The following is a 25699-nucleotide window of genomic DNA, read 5'->3' as shown; positions in this document are numbered from 1 at the left end:
CCTTGCGACACGGCGTGAATTAATTTCCACTACTTGGAGATAGGCGTTCGTTAAGGTTAGTCGATCTCCTTTCTGAGTTCGTTCAAGAAGGTTGACAGCGGGCCAGAAGGCGTCGCGGGATGTGATTGGCGGGTAGCCGAAGAGACGGACGGAGCCAGGATTGTGGCTTGACTCCACTCGCAGCACACAAATCACCTCTTCGTCACACCCCGTCGTGCACATCCCTGGCAAAGTCACAGAACGGTGGTGTGAAGCCATCGCAATGATTCCCAAAGGCCCGAGGACGACAGCACCGAGTGCACAAACGTCACTTGCGATGTGTCTGCAGAAGCTCCGCCCTGCACGCGAAGCGTCGTCGCGGAGAAAGTCCGCATCACGGGCGACGCATAACGCGATTCGAAACTTTTGCTTGCGACCCTGGTCGCCCAAGTGATGGGGCTGGGATCTCCCGCGATTAATGATTTGCTATTATTGACGACCAGGGGAACGTTGGTTCGCAGATCTAGTTGATGCCTATGCAGGTCCATCTCGCAGTTCTCTACCACTGCTGCACGGCCGACTTTTGCAAGGCTGCATTTGCGTTCACACGCTGTTGTCCCAGGCCACAAACTCCGGTGCCGAACTGCTGCATACATGCGCCTAATTCTGGTGCTTCACACCTGTCTTTCGAAGGGTATGGCTACTCAGGCAGGGATATGGCTCCAGGTACTGCTCACCTCAATGGACTAATCTGTTCTGTTTCCGTTTGCTTCCATGAATGGCTCTCTGGGACCGAGTCAAAAGCAAGTACGTCTCCTTTGCAGACGCTGCCATCGAATAAGAGCGGTTGTTCAAAGCCTTCCCATCCTTTCCCAAGACACCAGCGTCAGACTCAGGAACGGTCTCCTTCCCCCTGTTACACACAGTTCGACGGGCTCCCAGCATTCGTCGTGCGTTGCTCACCGCATGCTCGTTTCTCTCGAGGCCAACCAGCCAGATGCCACGCTGCCGAGAACCCTCTGGCCGAGTACGTACTTCAAACCCTCCCTGATGCACATCAAGCGCCTAGGTAAGCCATGGCACGGCCATCACACAGTCACCTCCGCTGCCCAGGATTTTGCCATTACCGCGGGCTGATCTCCACAACGCCCCTCGTAGCACCAGACCACGCCATCGTTAATGGATTGACATCTTTGACATGAGTCCACCACCTGCAGACTAATGTAAATCGTCACCGCAAATCTATTCGTACCTTCCGCTCTGGCAATGGCACACTTTGCACATCTATTCACAGTTGTTGCATTAGCCATACTAGCTACGCGCGAACGCTAGGCTGGTCCGTGATGACCAGCGCTCAAAGCGCCCAGGCAGCCTGCCCGTCAACCCCCAACCTCCTCTAGCCGAGTCAAAAGGTACTTTGAATCCTTCCGGCTCGCTCCAGCCGCCGGTGCTAAGGCACGATCGTGGCCTTCAGTCTCGGCGATCGTACAAAAAGACGGTCTGGGTCTGATCTCTTCGAACGAATCACAGACAGCCCACTTCCGCTGGCCTCCTCCATCTTTGGCTCATCGTACAGTGTACGTCATGCACGCTCCGCCGCAGACTGCAGAACCAGAGCCGCGGCCATGCGCCAGGACTCCTCCTCACTGCCTCAGAAGTCAGTTTGAAAAGACGTGGCCAGCGTCTGTATGCCGCGTCGCTGTTGGTCCATCTCACGCAGTTGTTCTCGCCTTATCATGCAATGACTACATTGGAACGACCTGCCTCTTTCTTCACCGCTTTGTGTGTTGCGTTTGCGCAGAGTTCTCGTCCTTTCGAAGCGTTTTCAGCGTCTGTAGAATCGATGAGGGTGGTCAATCCAGCGTGCCTTACTCAATGCACATCCCAGCGTCTATATGATCCATTTCAATGGTCGTCAATGTCCCACGCGTGTTCACGAGCAGCTATCACAGCTTCTCTTCCTTCTTGATCACGGAACCCCACGACCTCTCCCCGTAACAGTTATCCTTTGCATGCCCGTCGTCAGCCCTCCATCACCGCAGGGATAGATCCACAATCACCAGACTCGTGCAAAACGGACACTGAACTGGTTCGTCATAATAGGCCACTCAAAACCCCAGGGAAACACCACAAGCGTCCTCCTAGCTCACCCGCACCGTTTTGGTGTTTCACACGTCAGGCGCACATCACGGCGTCAAAGCAGAAAACGACTGGGCTCGGCACACATGACGTGCAGGTCCGTAGCTGCCAAAGGAACGATGGTAGTGCTGGCTGTCGGCCGTCCGCGAAAGCCCAGGCTGGCGGGCAAAGGCTCGTGGCTACGCGAGTATCGCACACAGACGTCTGCCCTTTTGCACGTTCACGCCGCTGCCGCGAAGTCTGCAGAACGTTCGCGTTTAAGCGTCAGGTACGAGACGGGAACGTGTTCCTCGCGCACGTGTCGACGGCTTTGCATGCACCGCAGCGCCAATGGCATCCGCCCTCCTCATCCGCTTTAGGCCTTTCTCTTCTAGGGGGACAGAGAAGCAAGCCACCACCTCCACCACATCACAGGCAAAAAAAGCAAAGATAAAAAACCGCAACCGTTGTAAGTTTCTCTTCGTTGCCGACCCAAGAATTAGGCCAGGTACGTGAGAAAGGCCCAGAGGCCGCGTCAGCTTGGCAACTTCCGCAGTTGGGACGGTGGTAGCAGGTACAGCACGTATAGTGAATAATGCAGGCGTGATCATACTATCGTGTGATCGTCGAGCTGAAAAAAGGCTCACGATATCGCGTGGCGCACCCTCCCAATAATGAATGGGTACGGAGGAGAAGAAACAAACAAGGGTAGGCCATTTTGTGGCACTCAGCAGGACGGACGACGAAGGTGATGATAATCATGGAGCATAGTGATGACACAAAAGGGGGATGTATAGCGTGAAGATTTGAGTTACCCAGATAATTTTTTTTAAGGTTTCCAGCTGACCTAGGTAGAGGAGGTGGAATTTTCCAAGCGAGGGTATATCATGAAATTTTGATCCCTTGTCTCTTTCGTCCCTTTGCTCCGCCGCTCGCCTGTCCGACTCCCCGTTACAAAGAATCCCCCGCCGCATCATCCCTCATTTGCGGTATCTTTCCCTGACCGTCCCCTCGTATCCTCCATCTCGTATGTAAAATTTAAGCGCGATGGCTTGGCATTTACAGGCTTCAACCATGCAAACAGAGTGTCCTAGATCCCGTTCTTCCGCTCCCACCGCAACTGGAAACTCTTGGAAAGGTTCCAAAGAGCGAACGGTGCGCTGTGCAAAGTCCTCGGACGAAGAAGAGAACCAAGAGCATGTCCAACGAGTGGTAGCCTCTGCATAGCCCCACTCAACAACACAGACGGTGCATTGTCTATCAACACGTCCCGAACCATCACAAAACCGACTTGGCCTGGCGGAGTAGTTCGGCGGCTGGGAGTGCTGCCCGAATAAGCGTCTGTTCACTTCTACTGTTTCTCCAAGAGCACCTTCTCCTGTCCGCCCATCTCAAATCTCCACATCACACAAGCCCATCACACGCGCAGCGTTAGGGGGATCGTGAAGTGTCAGTTCTCTGCGTTGCTTGGAAGGACCGTCACGCAGACATCCCATAGACAGGCGCCTTGGCCAGCACAATGCGTCCCCGTATCTGCACGCCCATACCAACACACAACCGAACCTTTTCCTCCTTAGCAGGAGTCTCTCTCCCACCTGAAGTTGCTGCCGCTGCCATCCCAGAAACAGATTTGCTTGTCGGCGTGCCAGAAGTTGGCTGCTGTTTCTGGATCTTTGCGCCGCCGCTACCTCCACTCATGAGTCCTCCAAACATGCCTCGGGCCTTCTTCTCTTCACGAGACGCGGCGCCGCCGTCAGTGCTGTCTCGCGTTTGATCTGCAGCAGACGATTCTCGCGTGTCTGTACTCTTGACGCTCGCGTGATCCCCAATATCTCCTCCTCCGGCTGAGCTGGGCGATGTCTCCGCCGGAGCCACAGGCGTGGTGAGTGCAGGAATGCCATTCTCGATCTTCATCAGATCGGTGGCGATGGGCGTGCCAGGGTAGTAGTACTCGACAGACACGTCGCGCGACTCCATGGGAATGTGCTGTGCGACCGTAACGGCTAAGTCAATGATCATGGATATGCCTCCCGCTAGATCTGGAGGCGCCGGATCTGCGAGCAGCAATGACATGTCACCGACCATCTTTTCATTGAGCATTTCAACAAGACGTGAGCGATGTGTTGCTGCCTCAGGCGCTCGCAGACGCTCTTGCAATCCGTCTATCGTGGTCATGCGCCAGTTAACGAGCTTGGAATTGAGCGCCTCTTCCTCCTCGCCGGACTGGAAGGGCGGGCAGTATTTCCGAACGTTATTCCAAATCTCCTTTAGGTCTTTGCTGAGGCCAAGTTCGAGGCTCGGATGGAAGTACATGTCAAACAAGTTGCTGACCAGCCAGTGTGACATGTAAGCCTTGCCTACGGCCGTCATCTCCTGCTTTCCTGTCGTCAAGGCGTCCTTGTTCACGGTACGCTGCAAGAACTCCGGTATGGTCTTCCATGACTTGCGAATGCTGAATGATAGTTGTGTGATGAGGCCATCTAGGCGGGAGAAGCGCGCAGCGTATTCGGAGTCGTCAAGGGAGGTTCGCGACGCAGCTAAGCGCTGATGCGCCAGCGTGTTTTGAAGCGAGTGCACCTGTGCCTCCTTCTCGAAGTAGTACTTCTTGACTTTTTGGTACTTCTCGCCTGTGTATTGCCAGAGTCAGACCTCAATCGCCCCGAACAGGTTTGTTTTCATCCTTTAGAAAGAGCTAAATTCGACATTGAAATAGAAGTGACACAATTTTTTGAAAAAAAAAAAAAACGGAAACTCACGTAGCTCCTTGTGCTCTTTTTGCAACTGTAAAAGACTTGAAGCCTCTTCGTCTGCAAGCTCTACAGGTGCCATCTGCTGCTGCTCTGGCGCCGGACTATCTCTACCCTTCTGTTGCCCAGCAGCTGCGGCTGCGGCTACGGGTCCCTGCTGACCTCTGAACGGCGCTCCCTGGGAACCTGAGGGGACGACATTAGCTCCGAACGCTGCGACACCCTGCCTGTGCGACGGAACTGGGGGCGGGAACTGACCGGAGCTCTCCCTAGAACCGGCGGATGCTGCGGCTGCGGCCACAGCCGCAGCCTTTTCAGCGCGCATTGTATTTCCGCTCCGCGTAGATTGGTTCGGCATCGAATCCAGTGACGACTGAGCTGAGTCGGCAGTTGACGGGGGCTGTGGAGATGGTGGAGGGGGCACACTCTCGTGTCCTGGCTGCGTAGCTGTGGTTGAGGGGGCAAGTGGCGAGGGTGGCTGATCGATAGAAGTGCCGCGGTGGGGTGCCTGGAGGTAGAGAGAATTTGTCGACTTGTCGTATGAAGGAGGTTCTTGTTGAGGGCCGGCGAACTGACCTAGTTGAGAGGGAGGTCTGTACTTCTCCGAGTCGCGTCCGGTGGACGGTTGAGGGTAGTATAGCTCAGGTTGGTTGGATTGGCCTGAAGGTACACGGCCGTGCTGTTGCTGGGTAGAATATGCTGGTGGTTGTTGTTGCGAATACGAATATCGCGCAACGTCGTCAGACGATGCTTGGTAGGGCGTTCCTGGCGTGGCCTCGTCGTCTGGATGTCCTGCTTGCTGATATACGTGATATTGATCCTGGGCGCTCTGCGCACTCTCGTCTTTATACTGGTAACCCTGCCCGATCGGATTGCGAAGCTCGACGTTGCCGATGTGCGTCTGCTGCAGTGATGGATCTGTCTGCACACGGCCAATGGAACGAGGGTCTTGGTAGTATGCCGACGGAGGTGCGGGTTGCTGCGAGTAACGTGGCTCGTAGTCACTCTCCTTGGCCGGAGGAGGTGGTGGAACTCCTGAGTAGTGCTGCTGCTGGCCGAAGACGTTGCGTTGGGTCTCCTCGTCCTCTTCGGTATGAGTGTTGAGCAGATTTTGGCTCGAATTGGCGGAGCGACGGTATGGAGAACGGGGATCAGGCTGGTTGTAGTACTTCTCAGGCAGACTCTCTCGCTTCTTGCTGACGGACAGAGAGCGCCCCAATGCTCCAGCACCGCCGCTATTGTTGCTCTGCTTGGGTACGTCCTGGCTGGGTTTGCTCGAGTGCCCAAAGCCTAGCTTGTCCCGAATGCCACGCTTGTGCTCCTTCTCTTGCACAACGGGTTGCAGCTGCTGATGGCCTTGGGGTGGAGGGCCGGCTTGGTTGAAGTAGACCGAGCCTCTGTTTTCGATAATGCGCTGCTCAGCAATGGTCTGTGGACTGGCGCCGCCGTCGAATGCTGGGGGCGGTCGCTGCGATGCAAATGCACTGGAGGACTGGCGGAGACTGGGCGACCGCTCTAACGTGTTCTGGCTGGTCGATGCAGCGAAGGCTTGAGCACCTTGCTGAGGGTAGGCCGGCGACGAGGCTCGTTGTTGTTGTTGTCCTGTCGAACAGGCAAAGAAAGATGGTTAGCCTTCTGCTCATCAATGAAACAAACGCTCAGCGCACATGGAAATGGGTCCGTTGTCGGCATGCGGTGCGGGTGCGCATCCAGTTTCAGGCCCAGCCTTGTAGCCCCATGTCTAAAAATGAGAACACTGGCCAAAAGACTGGTCCTGGGACGCGTGCCTGGAGGTGGTGTACGGCTTGATTTGGAAACTTGGGCCATGGCAGCTCAAGACAGATTATGCGCCGTAACGTATGCTACACTGCTTGGGCGCTTTTTGGTCACGATGTTGTGGGTGACGAACGCAAGCAAGGGGACGGCGGCCAGCTTGAAGGGGAGTGGTGGGGAGCTGTGGCCAGCGAGGGCGGCGGGGCGGGTGCGGTGCGAGGTGAAGAGGTCGGACGGGGCACATCTCCTCGCCAGCCCGTCGTCGCCATACTGCAACATACCTGCGAGAGAAGAGTGATACGCGCTCGAAGGGTCGGCGGCGGACGGCTTCGACTTTGAGCTTCCAAAGATCTTGGCTTTCATGAGGGCGGTGAAAGATACAGAATTATAGACCTTGTTGGTGGCGGCAGCCTTGGGCTTGCGGTCGAGCAATAGGAGGGAGGCGTGGAGGGGGCTCCGGAGGCGGCGAAGGGGACAGGAGAGAGGAAGACGCGGTGGCGAGCGCGGTAATTGGACGGGCTGTGTTGGACGGTCGGTCGCCGGCGAGGTGAAGAAGGCAGCAAAAGAACACCACCTGCTCCCTAAGCCCGGCGTCGGTGGTGGTTGCGCGAGAGGTGCAGCTCTGCGTCGTCGGGACGGATGCGCGGGCTGCGGTTGGCGTTGGCCTTGATCAACACGATCAGCTGGCTCAGCTGGCTCGTATGGCACCGACCTGGAACCTCTCTAGACGGGGCAGATGACAGGACAGGGACAGGATGGCGGAGTGGACGAGGAGCAAAAAGAAGCGATAGAACAATAAAGTCCACGACTGAAGCGGCAGAGGACCGTCCTTTGCTTGCTAAACCTGGCCGTGCTAAGAATAAGACGCGCGCCCGCTGAACCACGCAGGCCGCGCCCACACGTCCGCTGAGCGAGGCCCCAGCACGACCAGCACCAGCACGGCCAGCGCTCCCAGCAGCGACGCAGAGACGCAGAGACGCAGAGGAGCAGATGCTCGGCCAGTCGCCCCGATGGATTGGGTGCGGCCCGCCTTAGCTGGCAGTTAAGCATGAGACTGACCGGCTTCGAATACGTCGTTGCAGCACCGGCTGTTGGGACCTGCCAGGGAAACGGCCACCGATCTTCTTCTCCTCCCTTTCTCTTGGACTATGGAGCTATGCACACCTATCTGAATCGCACGCATGTGGGCCAAGACGCTCGAGGACGGCGAGTTGGCCAAAGGCGACGAGAGAAGGTTTGTTGGTACGTCTAATGTGTCTTTCGTCACCAACTCAGTAGTACAACTCGTCTCGGGCAGGCGAGGGCGCCAGACGGCGAGGTGCGCAAGCAGGTTCGAGCCAAGCAAGACTGCGCAGGCTCCAAGTCATGTGGGAAAGCAAGAGCCCGAGACGACAGCGTGTACGAGCGGAGAGTGGATGTGAACGTTTGGCGTGCGCAATACGACCAACCAACGTCGCCAACGCTAGCTCCTCTTATCAGGCGAATAGAACATGCGAGGGGGATTGCCCAAGAGCTGCGTTCCAAGCAGAAAAACAAAGTACGAGCACGGATTCTGCGCCTGTCGTCTACCTTGTCAAATTCCTGCTTCGCTCATCGCTACCGTCGTCATCCTGCCCAGCATGCAGGCCGAATAACGAACCGTCCCTCGACGTCTAAGCATTCGACTCGGGGGCCATGCAACGCCGTAAGCACTGGCTGCTGGGCGCACTCAAAACACACTTCAGTACGGAGTGCATACACGTGCATGAGACCGGAGCACAAGCGGAATCTAACCCAACTGCGTTTCGCCCAGCTATAAGCAGATCGTTGCCACTATCCCTGATCAGTGTCCTCATGTCTGACAAAGAAAAGCCCAATTGAGGCTGCGCACTATGCCTAACTTAAGCGCTGCCGTCGAGCTTTTCCAAATCCCCTCCACCCCTCACCCCTTGAAAAGCTCGTTGCCGTTCGTGTACAGGTACTGGCGGGACGAACGCAAAAGTTGGAGGTGTGCTCTTCAGGACCGTAGGGTCCAACAGTACTGCGCAAAGGCGGGACTCCGGACCACACAGTACCATGTAGCAAGACACCGATGGGCTCGCTTGAGCACAACGCTGCGAGTGTAGATGCGGCCAGCTGAGTCTCCTTCCCCAGCTGGATCGACGCAATGCATTGACCAGTGCAGCGCAAGAACAACAGGACATAGGGATTTCACGGGCGAACAGCGAGGAAAACACCAGCTAGACACTACTCGCTGTCTGCATATGTACCAAAGTAGAGCGACTTTGACCCCTTGTTTCTATTCTTAGCACCCGCGCGGAGGGAAAAACACGAGCTTCGGCACAAGCCCCAACCCCAGGTCCTGCTCGGCTTCCCAAAAGAGACTTTGCGATTATCCTTTCACGCAAGCCCCGTCCACTGTCCGCCATGCGAATCCCAAATTCAGGCAAGGGGCTCTCACGTCTCATATCAACCAAGCGGAGACCAAAGGGAGATCCTATTTTAACGCGGAGTCTCCTTTCCAGCCACGGCCCTCCAGGCTGTCAGCTGTACGCCGTGGCACGAGCATAGCTGATTATCGTTAGCTGCGAGTCCGCTTTCCAGTCCGAGTCAAGGTACCAATGCTGAATAAAAGCCTTGTCCTTAGCAGCGCGATGCATCCCATCTGCTTCTCATTCGAACGATCGAAAAGGTTCGGCTTTTCTCTTTTACCAGGCAATCACTCCAAAGTAGGAAGGGAGGAGAGAGAGCTTGAGCACTGTTCCTGATAAGCTCGCAGTGCCATGGGCGTTTACAGGACTTGATCATACCGACAACGAAAAAGAAGCCTAGAAAGCGAAATTTGGGATATGCATACTACGGGAAGCTGATTGAGATGATACTGGCCCGTCTGTTCAAGTGCTCGATTCCAACCGCATAGAGCATCAACGACCGCTTGACTACATATCTGCATTGCCTTCTTGGCGACTATAATGCTGTCGTTACCGCGCTGGCCAATTAGGCAAGTGATGCTGTCAGAAGCAGGTTGAGAGAAGCTGATCAGCGATCTCGCGATGCTGCTGCACATCGAGCCGTGGGGGCCGCATGCCGTACAGCCTCTGTGAAGCCGTCTCATCCGTTATTTTGTACCATGTCCACACCGAGCAGGATTCCGCACGGGAGTGAACCGGTCGAATCGCATTGCCGGATGTTCAGGGTGCTGTGGCAGCTTGCCTCCCCCTCCTTCACATCAATTCCTAACAAGACAACTTGATGTTTGAAGTTCCCAATTGCTTGGGTTCGTTGCCAGACGTGGTGAGTTTGTAAGCTGGCCCCCAAGAGGCTTTCCTTCCCCTGGGTTATTTCTACTCCACACGTCTTCTTTGCGCGCAGCTTTTGCTATGATTCGATGGGATCCCTCCCTTGCCAAATTTCTCACCGACTTGGGAACAACGCATGCGTAAGCATTTAGTCACCCCACCGTTGTTTTTTCATAGGCGCTGGGCGACATACTACTTGTAGTTTACAATCGGAGTTCATAGAGCCAGTGCAAGTATCTTACGTGGGGATAAAGAAGACACTACTCTCACAGAACGTATTCGCTACATGTATGCACCATGTCTACAAATATCGTGAGACCTAAGCGGGAGAAATACGCAATCAAGCGACTACTCGGGTGATTTGCTTAGATGTTTGGAAATAGGCTTTAGTGCGTTTGATGAGCTTCTTTTCACTTCACTTTCAGACAGTACGAGGAGAATGAGGACTTGAATCAACGCTCTTCTTTCTTTTCGATGTTTATATACGCTAGTCTCAGGCACAAAAACCGCACATTATTTTTGACCTTATGACATGTGAGACCTTTTTTTTTCTTCGTGGGACTGTGCACAAAACGATTGAAATGGATACATAAATAAAGAGCAGTCTCCATTTAACAAGAAGAAAAGCTTTCAACGGACTCATGTCGCACGACGACAGTTGTCATGGGCGAAAGAGCGGAAAAATAAAAGTCGCCACAATAAGTTGGTACAACGTAAGTCACGGACATAGCCACTGCTAAAGACTATCATTTTCATTGCTGGACTCAGACTTCACTCATCTCATGCTACAATGAACTCATCCCGTCTCGTGTCCAGCCACAGCACCAAGACTTTACCAGCCCTTGTCTGCGAAAAACTGCCCTCGTGAGGATGCTGCTCATCATCTGTATATTGAAATCATGTGCGCATCGTCTCGGCCCCAAAACTCGTCGAATGCGACCATGTACAGCACTCAGATGGGCAACTTAGGTCTGCCTTATGTAATATGAGGTAGCTGTGCCGCGGTGACGCAGCTCCGACTGCGACCCTATCTTGGAAATGTACCTTCCACCGAATCAGTCTTCGTACTCCCGAACGCCGTTTCCTTGCCTCGTATATCGCGTTGCTTACTTTATTTCCTTTGTGTTGCGCGCCTCTCTTGTGACGAAGTCACACAGATCGTGGCTGGAGGCGCTCTCGCGTGTCTGACCGGAATATTAGTATTCGATTTCAACACCAAGGGAATTCATCCTTAACCATGGCAAATCAGCAAGTAGTAGATTCTCACCCAAAGGATGCACGTGAGCATGGCTCGACGGATCCGCTGCTGCCAAACGTGCGCGACGCGGCTGTCGAGGATACGGCCGGCTCCTCAGACGACGAGGACTACGAGACAATTGTACATAGCGCAGATGACACTGCCTCAGTTATCGGCGTCAGTATATCGCAGGCACAGTCGCACTTGAAGTCTCCAAATACACCCGCGATCGAGAAGATGGCCGCCATTGGGAGACGCGGCGGGTTTTTTGATGACCAATTTGACGTTAGCGAGTCCCCCGAGAACGAAGAACAGCAGGAGTTACAAGGAACCGATAGCACACGGCAAGAATCAGCCATAACTGCGACTGAAAAAACGGCCCCTTCGAAGCAGGAATCGCCAAAATCACCCCCTCCCACTCTGCCTACGCCGTGGCGAGCCGGCCCAAAGACGTTTGAACGGCCGGCGGAAACAAGCGGAATCCTGGGATCCGCTTTTCGGAAACGGAGCTCGTCTGGCCCCGAGAAGAAAGCAAAGTTCCCTTTGCAGTTGCCTTCCCTACCCAAGCCCCCTCGTTTGTTTGGATCAAGCCATGAAGACAGCGCAAAATCCGGCGGACGGCAGCGAACCAATCCCGAGCCGAACTCACCGCAGTTCGACGGCGCTGCATGGACTCGAGATTCGTGGAACCAATTTGTAGCCAAAGCACGAGGTCTCTCGATTTTAAATGAAAAGCCTCCTGAGAATAGCTGGGCGCTATCGCCAACGCAAGGCTCGTCGCATCCAGTACCCTCGCAACAAGGCCAAGAATCATCTACACCAACGGAAGCGGCGAGCAGACCATCTATGGGGCTGCGTCGAGCGACGTCGGATCAGTCGCTTTATTTGGCCCGAAGTTTATCGAAAGCATCATCCCTTGGCGATGACACGCGATTTGAGCATATCCACGAGCAAGTGAACAGTAGATTGAAAGCGATTCGAGACAGCTGGCAGGACTCGAATCTGCGCCGTAATCTACCCACCCTGCCAAAACCACCGTTGGGCTTTAGCTCGTCAAGAACTGACCTAGGCTCGCAACAAGAAGGCTCACGTAGTTCAAACTCATGGATGCGACTGAATCTGTTACCCAGCCCGTATGACTCGACAAGAGACCTTCATACCTCATTTGAAAAGCATGATGCCCATAAGCCAAGTCTGATACCAAGTAAAAGCCCGAAGATCGCAGGAATGTCTTCCGCGAATGCCGCTGCTCATCCTAACTTCACGGAGGCATTATGCAATCTGACGGGGGACATAGTAGTGCTTGGAGGCTACAGAGGCTCAATACTTCGAGAAGCCCATCCACCCCATAGGAGATTGTGGGTGCCGCTCAAGGTTGGCTTCAACCTGAGAAAAGTAGATCTCGAGGTTGGGTTTGACGACGAAGACGAGGAACAAGTCACAAAAAAGATCATACCGGACGGGATGCTTACGCACATTGGGCCCGTGGACATAAGCAGAAGACTTTTGAAGAGGCTTAGAGCAAGCGAAAATACCCAAAAAGGGTCTCTGCGTGTTCACAACTATGGCTATGACTGGAGGCTTAGTCCGCATCGACTGAGTAAGCAATTCATCGAGTTCCTAGAGACTTTGCCATGCAATAGCCCCGGTACTCCACCTGAAAAACGGGGTGCGACAGTAATAGCACACAGTTTCGGTGGCCTGATGACGAGGCATGCCGTCAATGCAAGACCAGAGCTGTTCAACGGGGTCGTTTACGCCGGTGTTCCTGAAACATGTGTGAACATACTCGGGCCATTGCGCAACGGTGACGATGTGCTCTTCAGCTCGAAGGTGCTAACCGCACAGGTTAACCTGTCGATCCGTACGAGCATCGCACTGTTGCCGCTCTATGGGCGATGCTTCGTGGACAAAGACACGAAGGAGGAGTATCTCGTAGATTTCTACGACGTGAATGATTGGATAAAGTATCGATGGTCACCATGTATTGATCCTCCTTTGCCGGCGTTATCCACATCTGGACGATCGAGCAGCTTGATCAGTAGCGTATCGAGCGTCATCCCGGACTCCCTTACGACTGTTATCCCATCTCTTCCGTTTCGGAACCGTCGCGATTCTACAACCAATCGTGGGAATAATCCCAGCGTTAGGGATGCTTCCAATTCTGCCAATACGCAAACTAAAACACATCAGGCTGACCTACACGCTGAAGGATTGCCTAAAGCTGGTATGGCGCCGCAGATGGGTGCCCATGGGAAACAAGAACCTACGCAAGCGGCAACGGGGGTGACGATTTCTCGCGAGAAGGCCATCGAATATCTCACACGAGTCTTGCCACGGATCAAGCGCTTTCGAGAAGAGCTAGCGCACAATCCCAGCCACCAAGAAAAAAACATGTACCCTCCTTTTGCCGTGATATACGGCAAGACGGAGCCGACTGTTTGTGGTGCTCGCGTGCGTGGTCGTGATGGCATTGCTCGTGCAGATGCTTACGACGACCTCGTCTTTGCGAGCGGTGACGGCGTCGTCCTAGCCAGAGCCGCTCAGTTGCCGGATGGCTATCGGGCCGCGAAAGGTGGCGTTATTGCAAGTGAGCGTGGTCACGTTACGCTACTGGGCGATCTTGAAGCTATAGGAAAATGTTTGAAAGCCTTGCATAAAGCAAGAAGCAAGGGAGTTGGCCTCGGGTCGCTGGAACCAGTGAATTCAGACCAAGCCTAGTCGTGTCCAAGAAATCGATGCCTCACCTCCCAGCTCTTTGTGCCATTGATCTGCAACGTGTTGCGTGCAGCGTTGTTATCGGTTGCCAAGAGCATGATCATTTTCTTGCCGTTGCTTGCAGCTGCTTGCAAAACTCGGCGGAAAAATCCAGATTCGCTCGTTGAGCAGGATGATGGACAGAGCTTCAATTCTTGCCAATCGCTTTCGACACCAAGTGCTGAGCCAAGTGACTTGGGTGAGATGATTTTCCCTAGTTCGATTACTACTTCATCGACTCTGTCTCATGAAGCCCTGGCCCAATGAATGTTTAGACGAATGGTGAAACTCAGCGGGACTTTCATCCAAGTCGTAAGCTGCAGCATGTTCGACAAGAAGCTTAGGGAAAGTTCACTTTCAATAAGCAACCTGAAAACGTCTACCAGCACAAATCCAAGGCTCAGCACAAGCATCGTGAATAAAGCGGAATCACGCCAATTTGGGAGTGCGATCTGCTACTAAGGCTGAGACGGTGGGATTGTATAGTCGGACTTTTGCACACGCGACCCTGCAGGATAAGGGTTCGCCCAAATTCTGTCTAAGCCTTCTTAGCCAGAAGCGTTATTGGCTTCTTCGGCCCTCTCCGCCTTTTGGACGATCTTTTCTCGCAAATTCAAAGACTTGGAGCGCAAAAGATAAGCAAGACTGCAGGGGGGGTGAGGAAGGAGGGGCAGGTCGCAAACTTTCGCTTGGCCTGTCTTCTGCCAATTCCCTCTCCGACGGCGGAATTTCTCTGGTGCCACCTTGGGTTTTTTTCTTTGCCTTTGAGATGCAGACTCGGCCAATCTGAAAGCGATGCGGCCGGTGATATGACGGCGAAACCCCTCCAAATTTGGTTCACGAGGTGGAAACCTACTAGTCTCTGGGGACGGTGCAGAGCGACATTTCCCCCACCCGGCCTCCATGTTCGAGTGGGATGGCGCATGTTCGCTAGTTAATAAATCCTATCAATGCGCCTCAGATGCAAATCTGTCGAGCACACCATGTGTGCAGCGCTGGTGTCTCCACCAATGTAGGGGCTCCAGGTTTGCCCTTCGCTGATTCGTAGAGCCGGGTATTTGATAAGTGCTTCTCAGCTAAGCTATTGCAAGAACATTGTAGATAGGCTTCTACCGTCTTTCGAACCAACGACGATGAATATACTGCAAAGTTACAGCGATGGCTTCTCATTCTGAACAGCTATACCAATTCAATGCCGATTGATAGCGCCTTTTTCGTTTCACGCATCGTCGTGTTGCACGACGCATTCAAACGCATTCAATCCGTGATCAACAAGCACAACATCAATGCGGACTCCTCGTCAGGATCAACTGTCTAATATGTCTGATCCTTCGCCCAATCCTATCATGTGAGGGGCTCTTATCAGATTTTTTGGGACCATGCCTAATTTTTGGAGTTCAGAGAAGAGTCTGATATTGATGAATTCGACATCTACTGCGAGGCGTGTGAACCCGAGGAGCAGGCTCTGGATCAAACCTTGCACTTCTGTTATGCATGCGACGTGACACTCTGTGAGAGATGCTGGAATGTTCAGCTTCAACATCGTAGAGCCAAAATTGGCAAGTCCGTCGCCATCCATGAGAAAGCTAATCCGTGGATCGCTCGCCAGATCAACAACATCCTGTCGCCACCTACAGACGAGCTTTCCTACGCGCGGCTTTGCGCAGCCGATGAAAGTACAGCGTGGTTTGGTATAGACCGCGGCAGACGCACCAATGACCCTTTGTATCTAAAGGACAGCGGACGCTACGCCCAGCTCATGGCGCAGACGAGGGACGAGAACTCGATAAGATTCTCGTGGAACTCCGAAGGTGACCAAACAGCATCAACTACCAAAGATAGCCGAACTCCGAGTCTTGCCTCGTTTGTGGGCCAAAGCGGAGCTGGCAAAAGCACTCTCATCAACTTTCTTATTACCTTCAAGGGAGGTGTCGACCGGGGAGCACTTGCAACACCGGTGGTTGGCATGACTGGTAAAGACATTCCTACGTCCGAGGATGTTCATCTGTATCCAGATCCAGCTTCCGTGAGTATTATCTATGCTAATTAATTCGATTGCGTCACGGCTGATTCGTCAGGTGTACTCTTCTGCGCCCATACTCTACGCCGATTGTGAAGGTCTCGACGGCGGTGAGCGTGAGCCTGTGGGTGCGAGATTTCGCAAAGCGAGGACAACATCACCTGATGCTCGCATTCGCTCATCTGCAGCCACCGACTATCCCGTATATGTCTCGTCTAGAGAGCTTGTTTGGGCAACAGAGGATGCCTCTCGACGAACCAGGAGTTTCGCTGTTGCAAATCTATATCCAAGGCTGCTATTCAGCTTCTCAGACACAGTGGTTTTCGTTCTGAAGAACCCTCGCGTCATCGAAGGGGTTTTTGAGAGGCTGATTGAGTGGGCATCTGCAGCCTTGGAAGCAGCGTCGAATCAGCCTGTACTCCCCGCAGCTGTGATCGCCCTCAACGCTACCGAGATTAATGTTGAACCAGAACTATGGGACGTCGAACGTGGCACCCGCAGTCTTTTAGATTCGTTGGCGACAACCGTCAGAGAAAATTCGACGTTCAAGAAACACGTCGAATTTTGGGCATATCGAAACAAGCGGATAGAGAGCCTTGAACAGTTAGTGCTTTGCTATTTTAGCTCCATCGAGGTAAAGGGTACGACAGTTGTTATGTGGAGCAATCAACTCTAATGTTTTGCAGGTTGTAAGAATTCCGGCAACGGGTAGGCCGAAGTTGCTTCAGATACAAATCGAAAAACTGTACGATGCCATCGACCGAGGCTGTGTTAGAGCAAGAGAACGCAAGTTGTCTCTTCGAATGCTTCTTAATGCTGGTACGTGGACTCGGTGGGTAGAGAGCCGAACATAGACTAAATTCTCGTAGGCGAGATGCAATCATACTTGCAACATGCTTTCGATCATTTCAGCCAGACCCTAGACGAAGCATTCGATTTTGTACGTGCATCTTTGTTCAACTCACCTATCCCTTTAGATTTCGGCGGAAATATATTACGGTTGGCTCTCAACGTCATGGACTACAAAACACAAGCACGACAGAAGATCGAGGCAGCTGGGATTTTTCGTGAATTAGCACGTATGGTTGCAAGTTGCATCATGCTTGATTCTGTGAGGCATGAGATTCGTGGAAATGCCGAACGAATTTTCCCGGAATATCTTGAGCACATTCACAGCGCTCTTGCAGACTTCTGCAACCATCATTGGCCTTGTGAATTCACTATCACCGTTGGCGAGTACGCCCAGAGGATGCAGCACATGCATGTAATGGCTTTCCAGCGCAATCTGCACGTGCTAAATCAGCGGGCACGTTGTTGCAATGTACGCAGCGGTCACGGGTCGAAAGGCCATCAAACGCGGAGAGGCATTGTTTTCGCAGCTGGTGAATACCAAGCAGCATTCACCTACGAAAACTATAAAAATGAATTTGAGACCCAAATCTTCAAGCACCTTGAATGGCTCATGCGGTTATTGGAGGATCGGATTCGAAGAGGAGAGGATGATGTTTCCGCCGCAAATGGCATTCACCGCGAAGAAACATTACGATCGTTCTATGCCAATGTGTTCCAGGACCAAGAAAACGCAACATTTACACATTCCCACGGCGTTTGTTTGGGCTGTGGTAAGACTGGAGTCATTAGTGAGGAATGTTGAATGAGGCTAACATACCACTAGAGTGTAACCTGTTTGAAGATGCCACAGAATTGACGATCTTGTCTAACAACGAGCAGGCTTGTTCGAACGACCGGAGCATACTCTTCCCTGCGGTCATATGCTATGTTCCGTCTGTGTTCGTTCGTATGGTGAAAGCAGGAATGATTTGCTCGTTGAAATGCATCATTGTCCCCTCGAGATTGATGCGCCTCCGTTGCGTCGTACAATCGCCGTGTACTTGAAGCCAGACGCTGCAAGTTCGCGTGTCCTTACTCTAGATCATGGCGGCGTTCGGTCTATGATCCAACTTGAGGTTCTGAAGCTTCTCGAAGAAGAATGGATGAACAAATTGGTACGTACTTTATCTCTGACTGTGGTCACTGCGATGATTTATGAACGACGTTTCCATCGCATGCTACAGACGTACAAGCTATACCCGTGCAAATTCGTGTGTTCTCTGACCACCGCACTAATACATCTCAACAGTCTATTCGATGCTTTTTTGACCTCATTGTGGGAAGTGGGAGCGGTGGATTGGTCGCCCTGGGTCTAACTACCCGCGGCTGGTCCGTGAAGAAATGCATGTATCATATTGAACGAATTTTCACGCATGCATTCACGAAAAGGCACGGAAGGAACATACCGGGAATCGGAAAAATCCTGCAATCGGCAAGCAAGGAAAAATATGATACCGCCGGCCTCGAATACGCACTCAAGGAAGCTTTTGGAGAGGATGATCCTCTATTCGGTGCCCTCAATAACAGAGACTCGCCGTCTTCAACAAGTGATGTTGCCGTTGTGGCAAGTTCTGTCACGGGCACACCTGTCCTCCTAGCGAGCTACAATCGTCGTTGTATAGATCCTTTGCCTTACATATTTCGCCGGCCGGAGAAACCAGAGCAGGAATTAAAGCTATGGGAGGCGGCTAGAGCTACGATATCAACACCAAAACTTTTCAAGCCGTTCTTGCACGAGGCCACTAAGCACATCTACTGCGCTGCAGGCCCACCACATCTTAATCCCATTTACATTGCCGACTCAGAGCGTCGCATCTTTAAACAAGAGCTTCGCAATCCTGACGCGCCAGATTTGATCATTAGCTTGGGGGCTGGAGTGGAAGAAGAACTGGTGGATCACAGCAAGTATAATTCTTGGAATTCGTCCGAGACTCCTCCAAACTGTTCATGCGATTCCGCAGAGCGAAAAACCCCCAGCAGAACACTCACAAAACGCCGTACCTCGTTTCTGAAATGCCAGTCAACGAGCGATGACTTCATCCACGACTTTCCCTCATCAGCAAAATCACACCTCAGATTTGTCAGATTTAACCCACGCGTGTCTGAAAAGCTCCCATCGAGCGACGATCTTGGATCGCTGGAAGAATTACGAGACAAAATTCGCAGCCAAATCGATAAGAATGAAATCAAAGCGCTTGCTGCAAAACTGCTGGCAGCACTGTTCTACTATGAAACAATTGGAGACTTAGCACAGCAAGCGGACGGTACCTGGATGTCGACTGGCATGATCCGCTGCCGCATACCTAACGACACGGTCGAAATGTCTTCGCTTGGCAAACTTTTACGAAAGAAAACTGGTACATCATTTCCCCGCTTCGTAATACGAGACGACGAGGGCACCACTCAAATATTCAGTATGACAGCTGATACAACGGCTGATATGGTCCTTAATTCGAAATTCTCCATGCCACCGATCGAGATAGACATTCCGCAACGCTCAACCATCGTAGATATTATGCTGTTCTTTGAGAACACCGATCGAAACTCAATTAGTGGCTTTCCAAGGACTCTCGGAAAGCCTTCAAACAAAGTTAATCGGCATCGACAAGCTCTTAGCAGTAAACGCTCAGACACTGCGTCTATCGGGTCGTCTTTGCGTTCACGCTCCACAGGACGGTCATGGCAGGTGCCGCAAGAAGTACGGAGGGCTGCATCGCCAGCTCCTTCGGAGGAAATAATTTTCTCGCCTGCTGCGGCTGGCATGAATATTCCTCGGGCACCTGGTTCTAGTGGTCGTGGACGGAAGGGGCCAGCTACTGCCGTAGCATCACCTACCAACAGTTCGTTCACGGGTCCAAAGATTAGTTCACGATCTCGGTCAAGCTCAAACAAAAGGCCTCTAGGACCAAAACACGAGCAGAAATCGGGGCCAAAAACGGCAGGGAGCGACTCAGATACAGGTTTGGCGCTATCTCCCAATTTCAATACCGGCTCTTTCCACATCCCGCCAGTAGGAACTTCAGCTTTCACGTCGTTCCCACGCGAGCGAAAGGCCCGTGGTTACGAGACTGGTGATAGTAGCAATGATCTAGCGCCTTCTTCCTCGCGGGAAGATAGAGGGCTTGTAGTTTCGCCGACAACGATAGTAGCTGGGTCCTCTGTTACCAGTAGTGCAGGTGCCTTAAGCCCACGCGAAGTTATGCGAAATGTCAAGATGATGAGCACACATGCAGTAAACCCCACGGACATGAAAATTATTTTGGATGAGAACAACGGCCATTATGATGAAAATTATGACGATGATGAGGATGCCGAAACAGAATCCATGCAGTCGCCAAGAGGCAGCATGGAGAGCAGAAGGGATGAAGAGTCCGTACAGCACTTCGAAGAGAGACTGAGGCAATTGGAAGGCATCATTCGCAGCAAGGAACGGATCGATGTTGATCAGATACGTGATAGCCTGAAGGATGAAGTTCTTCTTGGGCAGGGAGGAAAAAGAGTTGGCAAAGCCCAATGATGGGAAACATTGTTCAGTCCGGCGGAGTTTCGCGAAAGCTCTCTTCGATAGATACCCCTGTTACTACTGTCTTTACTTGGTAGATAGCGAAGAATTCTCAAAAAATAAAACGCTATACTGCAGTTGCAAAGGAGTTTTTAATGTAGAACGTAGACCATGCTTTATGATTCCAGACTGCATTGGACAGAGTTTCACGTCTGTCTACTTGCGTCATGGCCAATGGGCACTAACCGGTTGAAGAAAGGCAACGATAGCTCGAGGTTCTACCCATTGCGCGTCCTTCGCATCTCCCCACCATCCTTACACGTCTGGCACTCCGTATTCTTGGGAAAAGGCATGTGCGTTAATTTCGGAAAGGCACCGGAGGCCGTTCATCTGTCAGTTGACATTTGGACCTCCAGCCTTGCTGCGCTTTGCGGCCTCCACCTCTAGCCATGCGCACTACCCTACTCACACGGCTGGCTCTCCTAAGTTTCATTGTCTGGCTCTCTTTCTATGTGTGGCTTCGGCAGTCTTCTCGAATTGCCTCGCAATTTCCGGGTCTGCGATGGCCCGGCCTCCTGCGGCCTCAACGTGAAGACCTCGCTCCTCATCGAAACTCCACCGCGGACCCCGAGATTCTGAATTTTTGGCAGGCCTGGACCGAAAACATACTGATTGCTAGACCGAAAGCGCGCCCTGTAAGAGTGACCGGTCCTGCGCCGAACACGCCTGCTCCGATAGATCCACTGGCGATTCGCAAGCCTCCACTTAGCTATGTCCAATTGGCAGAGGAAGACGTGGACCAATTGAGACATTCACATGCACAATTCAAGAGCTACGTCGACAACCTTGATGCCACGACTGCTGCCGAGGAACTCTATAAAGGCATAGGTGTGATAACCGTGGCTGGTGGGGAGTACTACGGCCCCGCAATTGTGGGAATTAATCTTTTGAGGCAGACTGGTTCGACTCTACCGGTCGAAGTGTTTCTAGCCTCATGGGACGAGTATGAAGCTGCACTGTGTGAGGATACATTGCCAGCTCTGGGTGCTAAATGTGTGGTTATTGATGACTATCTCAAGCCACAGCAAGAGTCAGGTGCAGACTCGAAGTCCAATGGAGGGCTGCACGTTACACACTATCAACTGAAGGCGCTAGCATTGATTCTTAGTTCTTTTCAGCACGTCCTTTACATTGATTCGGACTCGATACCACTTGTGGATCCAGAACAGGAACTGTTCTCCAGCGAAGCATACATGACGACCGGACTGGTGGGCTGGCCGGACTTCTGGCAAAGCTCAGAGCATCCACGCTTTTACGAGATAGCCGGACTGGGCGAAACTTTCCCAAATGATTTGCCAGCATCTACTAGCGAGGCTGGCCAATTGTTACTGAACAAAGTCGTGCATCTGAAGACGCTACTTCTGGCTGCATACTATAACGTGTGGGGGCCCGAATATTACTACCCATTGCTCAGTCAGGGCGCTATGGGTGAAGGTGACAAGGAAACTTTTACAACGGCCGCGTACGTATTAAAACAACCATACTATCGTGTCAAGACTCCGGTCAAGTCGATTGGACGGAAAATAGCTGGCATTTACAAAGGCACGGCGATGGTGCAATGGCATCCAATCGACGACTACAACAAGTACGTGAAGCCTGAAGCGGTCCATAAACGTCAGGTGGATAAGCCTCTCGGCTCAATTGAGGCTGCATTGCGCCCTGCGTTTGTCCATTCCAACACACCAAAAATGAATGCTGGCCATTTGGTTGATGAGGGGGATCTGGAAGACGAGTCAACGGGGAAGAGCCTGCGCCTGTGGGGTCCTGTCGCTGAACAGCAGGCTATATTTGGCGACGACCTTGAGAAACGAGTGTGGTTAGTCCTTGTTCGCATCGGTTGCGAGCTTGAGAATACATTAAAGGAATGGCGCGGACGGAAAAATCTGTGCAAGAGATTGAAGAAGCATTGGCTCAATGTATTTGAAGTAACGTGAGAAATCCCAGATCTCGACTCTCGTTTCGCCGGGCATGAATCGACATGAAAAGGTACGGCGGTTGCATTGCTGTGATGGCATTGTGAATATAGTATTGTACCGCAGGAAAGTCTACGCTATCCGTTGCGGAAGCCATGATGGTGAGAATCTGCAGCATGCTCGCATAGCAAGCTGCCGCACTTTGCTATTTGAGATGAAGAACAACGCGAAGCCCATCTATTTCTAGGAGCGAGTCGTTCGTCGACGAAGAGTAGCAGTGTGAATTGTCGAGGAACTGCCTGATTTCCCCTGACGTGATGGCTTCGCTTCGTTTGTGCATATCGGTAGTAGTTAGCGAGTTCAGCTGCTCGTATTCCACGGGCAGAAAAACTTTGAGCCGTTGACGAGCTCAGCCTCCACTCGTCTCTTACACTGCGCCGCGCAAAAAGTTTACTGCATTTCCCCGCACAATTTTTTCGTAATTGCTGAACCTAAGAGAGCGGTAGACCGGCTCCAATCAAGCACCACAGAAGGCTAGAGCTGAGATAGTCTCATCCTTAGGGCGTTTGCTGCGTTTGACCGGCTTTCTCAAGTCTGACACGGGCCTTCGTCCCAAAGTTGCAGGTCGAAGTTTTTGAGGCCGTAAAACAGCCTCATCTGAAACGGGGGACCACGAGTTGCACTATGCTTCTCATGCTGAGTTCGCCTCCTGCATGTAGCTCAGCCGGGAGTATATACTTCTTTCCCCTTGAGTCTTGCGTTAAGCCCAGGAAACTTTTTTTTATCTTCATCTTTACTCTTTGGGCGGCTTCCATTTGACTTTCCAGTTTAAGTTTGTCTCAGTTTGCCACGCATTGTGGCGTCATTTTGATGATTAAATACCTGCACACGCTCTACAAGCAGAAATATTCAATATCATTAACGAAACCTGCAACGAATCAGGCTTATTAATGGCGACCATGCTTGGCGAAGAGGCGCAGAGCGAAACGCTTTGCGACTCAGAAATGTCTTCCGAGTATGAATTCGTTCCTACGCCTGCTGAGTCAATTGCGGAGGAACGAGAGCTTGCATTCAGACCGAAGGAGGCATTCGAGCACCAGCCTAGTGTTCGCGTCACAGTGCATGAGGCCGCCGAAAAGGATGGAATTCTGATATCGGTCAAACCCCCGAAGGTGCCTGCTCAGCTCAAGCACACCCCATGCGACATCGTATTGACGATTGATGTTTCCGGATCGATGAGTGCGGAGGCGCCTCCTCCGGCTATCAACCCCAACGAGACAGAACACAATGGACTCACCGTCTTGGATCTTGTCAAGCACGCAGCACGAACGATAGTAGAGACGCTCGATGACACAGACCGACTTGCTCTCGTCACGTTCAGCACCGAGGCCAAGATCATCCAGCGCTTGTTGCCAATGACGCCGGACAACAAAGCCCGAACTTTAAGGAACATAAACCACCTTCGTCCAGAAAGCATGACCAACCTATGGCACGGCCTGATGGAATCGATCAGGGTCTTTGAATGCGACGAGAGATCGAATTGTGTTCCCGCCATTATGGTCCTGACCGACGGTCTGCCCAACCACATGTGCCCCCCACAAGGCTATGTAAAGAAGCTCCGTACATATCGCCTTCCGGCACGACTTCACACCTTCGGATTCGGCTTTTCGTTGCGCTCTGGGCTGATGAAATCGCTTTCTGAGATTGGAGGTGGGAATTACGGTGAGTTGTGACAAGAACCATGCTTTGCGTGAATATTGGTCTAACTCTCTAGCCTTCATCCCCGATTCTGGAATGCTTGGAACCGTTTTCATCCATGCAGTCGCCAATCTTCAATCCACCTTTGCTACACAAGTGACTTTGACGGTGGAAACCCCCGAAAGTGTGAGGCTCTCGAAAGCCATGGGCGTCGAAGCCACGCGCGGTCCTGTAACTTCTGGTGGCAGATTTGACCTCGAATACGAGTCTTCCAAGGAAATTGCAAGCGGTGGGGCTAGAACGAACACACTTATAATTGAGCTCGACGACGTTCTCTACGGCCAGTCTCGCGACATCTTTTTGAAATACCAAGAGAGACCCTCGGGCATCGAGACGCAATCCATCACATACCGCCTGACTGGCCGGCCAATCAACGGTTCTCTCCTTGACATCTCAGAAACTGCCTCATTCGAAGTAATTGCACCCGAAACCATTACCTACCATAGATATCGAGCAGAGATTTGTGAGCTCATAAATTGGATGTTCCCATTGAATTGCATCGAGGAGCATCAAACTACAGACGATGCTCCATTGACGGAACTTTGTGCAAAGGTCGATGCGCTTGCAAGCAGAATACAAGTCCAAGCAGGAAATGACGGGTCCATGTTGTCGTTAATTGAAGATCTTGTGGGCAAAGAACCAAACGGTCAAATCAGGCTGGCGGTGTCAAATATCGATTACTTCGAGAAATGGGGCAAGCACTATCTTTTGTCCATCCTCTGCGCTCACCAGAAGCAAGTTTGCAACAGCTTCAAAGATAGCGGACCGCTGCTGTACGGAAGTGAATCGCCACTGTTCATCCAGTGCCGAGACGCACTTGACAAAGCCTTCGATCACCTTCCACCACCGAAACCTTCAAGACCGCCGAGGTTTAAAACTGGACATCAAAGCTCAGTGGTAGATATGAGAAGGTATCACAACAGAGAGAACCCATGTTTCACAGGAGAATGCCGTGTCCTTTCGGAAGGAGGACACCAGATTCCGATCCAATCACTGCGACTGGGTATGAAAGTACAAACGCTGAAGGGCTTCGCAAAGGTGGCTGCAGTCATAGCTACAAAAGTCAACGCAGCACCAGTCTGCATCATTGGCTGCCTCAGAATCACCCCTTGGCATCCAATCCGCACCGCCACGGAATGGACCTTCCCCGCCAAACTGGCGGATAAATGCGAACTTTTCGATGGTTATGTTTACTCTGTCTTGCTCGAACGCAATGGCGACGCCAGTGGCCACACGATTCAGGTTGAGGGTCAATGGGCAACGACACTAGGACACGGAATCACGACGGGTGCAGATGTGCGCGCCCACGAGTTTTTTGGTGACTATGACAAGGTCGTGCAGAGCCTCGACTCATTGCCAGCAGACAGCGATGGTGTTCGGCAGTGCGGTGGAATCCGAAGGAATAGGACAACAGGCCTCGCGAGCGGTCTACTGCCAGTGTCGGAGAGAGCATGGGCTAACAAGCTGAACCCTAATTGCGGTTCTACTTGGCTTGCTAGCGTTTAGCTACCTAAAATAATATTGAACAAAAGTATTCTCGTCATTCAAGCCTTAGGAGCACATATACTTGTGTGTAACGCTAAATTCGGCCAGGACATATCAGAACAGGCTGGAAATGTTTAAGCGTGACTTACATGTCTCATGTTCATCGTACGCTGCACGAGGC

General features: G+C 52.3%; 5 protein-coding genes across 6 annotated transcripts; 4 read left to right on the top strand and 1 right to left on the bottom strand.

Annotated features, from left to right (window-relative positions):
- Window positions 1-2881: 2881 nt before the first annotated feature.
- On the bottom strand, window positions 2882-7563 carry PV09_03976. 2 transcript variants are annotated; one of them, XM_016357254.1, is made up of 4 exons: window positions 6899-7563; window positions 5103-6446; window positions 4854-5030; window positions 2882-4724 (listed from the first exon to the last, which is right to left on the bottom strand). In XM_016357254.1, the coding sequence occupies exons 1-4, from the start codon at window positions 6978-6980 to the stop codon at window positions 3577-3579; spliced, it is 2751 nt and encodes a 916-aa protein (XP_016214658.1). In that variant the 5' UTR covers window positions 6981-7563; the 3' UTR covers window positions 2882-3576. The 2 variants fall into 2 exon arrangements, with proteins under 2 accessions (XP_016214658.1, XP_016214657.1); XM_016357253.1 differs by having other exon boundaries at window positions 4854-6446.
- Window positions 7564-10952: 3389 nt separating this feature from the next.
- Window positions 10953-14564, top strand: PV09_03975 (uncharacterized protein). The gene has a single exon (XM_016357252.1). It carries the CDS (start codon window positions 11133-11135, stop codon window positions 13851-13853), a length of 2721 nt encoding a protein of 906 aa, XP_016214656.1. The 5' UTR covers window positions 10953-11132; the 3' UTR covers window positions 13854-14564.
- A 644-nt stretch (window positions 14565-15208) lies between these two features.
- On the top strand, window positions 15209-20377 carry PV09_03974 (uncharacterized protein; the record flags this gene model as incomplete). Its single annotated transcript, XM_016357251.1, has 8 exons — window positions 15209-15237; window positions 15291-15915; window positions 15968-16543; window positions 16596-16728; window positions 16779-17137; window positions 17213-17531; window positions 17641-17915; window positions 18050-20377. The coding sequence occupies 8 exons, from the start codon at window positions 15209-15211 to the stop codon at window positions 20315-20317; spliced, it is 4584 nt and encodes a 1527-aa protein (XP_016214655.1). The 3' UTR covers window positions 20318-20377.
- Window positions 20378-20606: 229 nt separating this feature from the next.
- On the top strand, window positions 20607-22612 carry PV09_03973 (uncharacterized protein). Its single transcript, XM_016357250.1, has one exon. It carries the CDS (start codon window positions 20752-20754, stop codon window positions 22294-22296), a length of 1545 nt encoding a protein of 514 aa, XP_016214654.1. The 5' UTR covers window positions 20607-20751; the 3' UTR covers window positions 22297-22612.
- Window positions 22613-22880: 268 nt separating this feature from the next.
- On the top strand, window positions 22881-25672 carry PV09_03972 (uncharacterized protein). Its single transcript, XM_016357249.1, has 2 exons — window positions 22881-23997; window positions 24050-25672. The coding sequence occupies exons 1-2, from the start codon at window positions 23226-23228 to the stop codon at window positions 25537-25539; spliced, it is 2262 nt and encodes a 753-aa protein (XP_016214653.1). The 5' UTR covers window positions 22881-23225; the 3' UTR covers window positions 25540-25672.
- The last annotated feature ends 27 nt before the right edge of the window (window positions 25673-25699 follow it).

This window comes from Verruconis gallopava (assembly GCF_000836295.1).
Source record: "Verruconis gallopava strain CBS 43764 unplaced genomic scaffold supercont1.11, whole genome shotgun sequence".
In the NCBI taxonomy this organism is placed as follows: Eukaryota; Fungi; Ascomycota; class Dothideomycetes; order Venturiales; family Sympoventuriaceae; genus Verruconis; species Verruconis gallopava.
The sequence above is the reverse complement of the archived record's forward strand: the minus strand, read 5'-3'. Positions and strand labels throughout refer to the sequence as shown.